Source organism: Porites lutea, chromosome 8 (genome assembly GCF_958299795.1).
Source record: "Porites lutea chromosome 8, jaPorLute2.1, whole genome shotgun sequence".
NCBI classification, from domain to species: Eukaryota; Metazoa; Cnidaria; class Anthozoa; order Scleractinia; family Poritidae; genus Porites; species Porites lutea.
In genome coordinates this window covers 18,015,113-18,019,606 of record NC_133208.1, presented here as the reverse complement: position 1 = coordinate 18,019,606, position 4,494 = coordinate 18,015,113, and the positions used below count along the sequence as shown (strand labels likewise).

Below are 4,494 nucleotides of genomic sequence, written 5' to 3'. Positions count from 1 at the left end.
ATTAGCTTTTGGTTTAATTCATTAATTTTTAAGAGTATTTTAGTATAATTGTATAGTTTTATTAGTTTTATCATTTTAATTAATTTTATCAGGGCCCCAATTGATAGTAGTGCCTAAGGCGTCTGAATGGGCTACCCTGATATGAATAAATAAAGTCTCTCTCTGATAGCGAAAGTGGCCTATTGAGAGGATCCGAAACCTTTCAAGTAGACCCTCTTTTATTGTGGAGCCAAGGCTAACCAAAGGCCGTTCTTCGCACCATATAATGGAATCCTCATTCCGGAATCCGGGAAATTTTTTCTTATGGAATCCGGAATTCTGGGTTTTGGAATTCGGAACACAGCTCAAGGAACCCGGAACCCAACTAACGATTAGAATCCAGAATCCCAGATCTACTGACAAATACTGGAATCCTGTATCAGGTATCCGGAATCCACCGTGTGGATTCCAGAATCCAAGACTGTCCTGGATCACCTTACATGGATCGAAAAGGTTATAGTTTAACGTTTATGCTAAAGGCGTGTTTTTGTAATAAAATCCGGTAAAAACGGTAAAGGTTGGGTAAATTGTTAAGGTAGCTACAATGGTTTTATGCTTCAATGCCGGCTATCTACCTGAGAAAATATTAAATACTCGGTTGGGCCCTTTTAACGTTCATCACCTTCATCGTCGCGTGTGGATTTAGCTTATAATTACAGAGTGTTGCTGTTTTCGCGGAAATGTTTTCGGTGCATTGTGTGTTGGTTTTAATGAGAAATTTAGATAACTGAAGAAATTATAAAACAAAGTTGATCAGGCCTTATGTTGAAGGAAACGAAGGGGAAAAAAGAATGGTAATAAATGGCTTAAGAAGTGAGTTGCAGATTAGATTATTTTAATTTTCTTCTACCATTCAGTAACTTTTACATGTACAAGTCCACCGCAGCTCATATCACAATTGAGTCAGCACGTTATAATGACAGATTATGCCACTTCATCAGCCGATCGAGAGCGTTACGAAGATCATTCAGCCTACTTTAGTAATTGAAGTCATCTTCTAGGATGAAAATTGTGAGAAGAAGGAGTATTAACATCAAACAGTGACAGTCGGGTGGACGGAATAGAATTTGCTTCAGCAAATTGCGTGGTCCCGAAGTCCAAGTCCAAGTTGGGCCCTGATTGGTGGGGCTAGAAAATGGAGGGGTGGCCATCAGAGAATGTTCTGTTGTTGAGACTCTTATCCATTTTGGATCAAAAAATGGATCGATTTATGTTTCTGGGAAACAGCCCACCTACCCCTCCCTTACGCTAATATTAACACTTGTTTCCTTGTGCTATTTTATTGTTAAATGCGTATAAAAAAGCATATTTAATAATTACTGAATGAGGCTGAGTATATGTCTCAAGGATGTATGATGTGAGGAATTGACGCAGATCGAATAATAGCCTCCGAGATATCTTCTTTCTATTGCTTTAAGCAGTAGTTTCAATGTTTCGCTCAATTTGGTGGACAGTTCCCAGTGACTGAATTTGGTTAAAATTAATTTCGTCGACGCAGCTCCTTTAAGATCTGAATAAGAAAATTTTTACTGAGCCAGTTACGCCAGGCTCTAACTCTTTCATGTTGCTGGCAAGTAAACAATGTTACAACTGATTATTTAAAGAACACCAAATAATACGATATATTTCATCTATTACTAGAAAACAAATTAAAAGACTCCTTATAGTCAGTTGTCTCTAACCACGAGTAAAAAATTGGTTGAAAAAAACAAAACGTATCACCGCAATCAACAATCCTACTAAGAGTCAAGCAGGCACCAGGTCGCTCAAGTCAGTGCGGATACTCCTCAGGCTAACGGAAGTTGCACGACTTATACCAACCCGCTTACGATATTTGATAAGACATGGGTTACGAAGCAGTGTCACAGTCACATGCCAGCGATTGAATGCTTTTTGAGACATACGCGGGAGTCTTCGCTCACGAGCATACACTGCAAACGAAAAAAAGAACAGAATTAGCTGCCTATACACCAAAGAGGTGAGGTTTTTAAAAATTGTAGCGTCAGTTCCGGTTGACGTGCGTCGCTCAAAAACGTCTTTGCTTACTCCCTAATACAAACCCTCGAACTATAACGTAACCATTTTACGCCCCAATTATAATGAAATGTGTTGAATAGGGCCCCGATTTAAAGTGCCCAGGAAATGACGCAGGTGCTTGTATCCCCAGTCGCTAATCGCATCTGGTTATGTCGGGTTCTACTGTTTAAATGATGTTTCAAATATTTGATGGATTTAACAAGGTTAACCAAGCACATACCAGAGGCAACTCCAGTTTCCTTTGAACAATCGCGGTTCTCAGACTGAGCACCTACTGGAGATTCCGAATTAGGCTGGTGAACTTTGTCCCTGTTTATCAGTAGCTGACAAAACAAAAGCATCACGGGATGGCTCTGAGCAACAAGCAGGTTGATAAAACCAAGGTAAGCAACAAATGCTGTAGAAGAGAAGGAGATAAGTGAGATGGAGGGAGACTGGAACCTCATGGCAAGCATATGCCAGTGAATGAACACATTAAAAGGCAAAGGCCTCTGAAGGCCTTTGTTGAATGATTGGATTGCAAATGTCGTTGTTAACAAGTTACACTCTTTTGAGAAGGGAGAGAAACGGTTTAGGAAGGAAGTAGCCTGGCCATAGACAATCTGACAATGCGAGCGCGCTAGAGCAAGCAAGGAGCACTCCCGGCGCTGGGGGTGAATAAATCCCCCGCGGTTTTTATTTCCATACGCGCGCTCGACGATCTGTCGATAGAAAATACGCGCGCTCGACGATCTTTAAGGGGAAAAATAAAGGGTCTGTGAACAGCACAGGGAGGAGGATGATAATGTGTCGAAAAGATAAGAGAGGAGGGAGAAATCAGGCGATAAAGAAGGGATGAGAGGGAGAGCAAAAAAATAGGGACGTATGACATCGATATTATCTAATGTATCGTATGGTCTCTACCGCGATAACCGCCCTCACCGTGAACTGACTGCATGTTGTAAGTTATTTCTAGTTGTTTTCATATTTCAAATGCAAGTAGAATAAAAATTATCATGGTTACGGAAAACCGTGTACAGTTTCCCCCTTTAAAGATTTCGACATGCCTCGGTCCAATCTTTGAAATCCCTGCATCAAGGTCGACCGGTCTATACGAGCCAAGAATACAACTCCTAGAACTATACCCAAGGTGATGCGAAGAAAGCCAGAAAACAATCCGACCAGAATGTTGAAAAAGAACAAGAAGTATGACATAATCGAGAACAAGCGTCTGCAATATAAATAAATAAATCAATCAATCAGTCAAATAAACATATGAATAATTATTAAAATAAATCAATAAAAGAAAAGGATGGAAGGCAGAAAGAGTGATAAATGTGACCCTTTTGCCGCGTTGTCACGTACGGTAGGTTGAACTGTTTTTACAAGGTTCAAGAACCAAACGAGAAGACGTAGTGAAGATGGCAAATACCTGTTATCCACCGTGATGACAATCCTGGGAAAATCTCTGTCGCGGAAGACATAGTGGACAAGAAACAATTGGAAGAGATAGAGGACAACGGACATGATAAATGCGGACCTGAAGTAAACCACAAAAAATTATTACTCAACATAATTGATGTTAAGTAGCTTTAGACTTAAATTGCCATTGGTTAATTCTTAGTCACGTGGCCTTGACTAAATTTAATAGCATCTTGTTTGTGGTACAATTCAGCAATTGAACTCAGCTCAAGATACAAAAGCACGTGTTCAACATAGTGGAACGCGGCGTGAGAGAAGGCGGGAAAAACCGACTGCCAATTTTTCCTTTCGTGAATGAACACAATAACAAAAAAAAAATGTTGCCTCAATCTTAAAGGAACGGTTTTTGAAGATATCCTTCGAGTCCTGATGTTTCCATCACCTTCGTCTTGAGTGTGTCAAGCAGCAACAACAAAAACTGAGGAAGAATCGATTTTTCCTTTCCAAATTGCATGACTTCCTACCACCTATGATGCCACAGTGACTTAAACGTAACCATAGCAACCAATTTTGACCAGACTTGGCAATAATTAGGCGCTAAATGAATTATAAAGTTGCTCCTGAGGAGAGGAGGTTTGACAACGTATCATAGCGAAACAATGCAGAGAATAAAGTAACATTATTATTCATTCAAAATATTTTCCCGATTCTGATTGGCTAAAAGTACTCGTTTAATTCACCATAACCAGTTACTGATGACCAAATTTGGGAGAATTTTGTGTTTAACGAGGAAATGACGTCAAAAATGCAGCGTTTTCGCAGGTTAAGGCACTGTTAACCGAGAAGACCTGGGGACGAGGTTGAGTTGTTTTGATTGTGAACTTAAAAAATGGCGGAAATTTCACTCATTTCAAGAGCAAGAACTAGGCGAAAACATAGCTAAAAACATGGCAAGAACAGCAAGAAGACAACTCGAAGGGCGACATCTGCTATATGGAGAATATTTGCCGAGCTGGA

General features: G+C 40.0%; 1 protein-coding gene across 1 annotated transcript in view; it reads right to left on the bottom strand.

Moving 5' to 3' along the window:
- Positions 1–1,069: 1,069 nt before the first annotated feature.
- LOC140945273 (uncharacterized) overlaps positions 1,070–4,494 on the bottom strand; it is a 29,109-nt gene continuing 25,684 nt past the window's right edge. Inside the window, exons 7-10 of the mRNA XM_073394322.1 lie at positions 3,488–3,615; positions 3,123–3,286; positions 2,324–2,473; positions 1,070–1,970 (exon numbers count right to left, since the gene is read on the bottom strand). Of these exons, the coding sequence (XP_073250423.1) occupies positions 1,786–1,970; positions 2,324–2,473; positions 3,123–3,286; positions 3,488–3,615 (627 nt within the window). The 3' untranslated portion in view covers positions 1,070–1,785. The remainder of the gene's footprint in view (positions 1,971–2,323; positions 2,474–3,122; positions 3,287–3,487; positions 3,616–4,494) is intronic.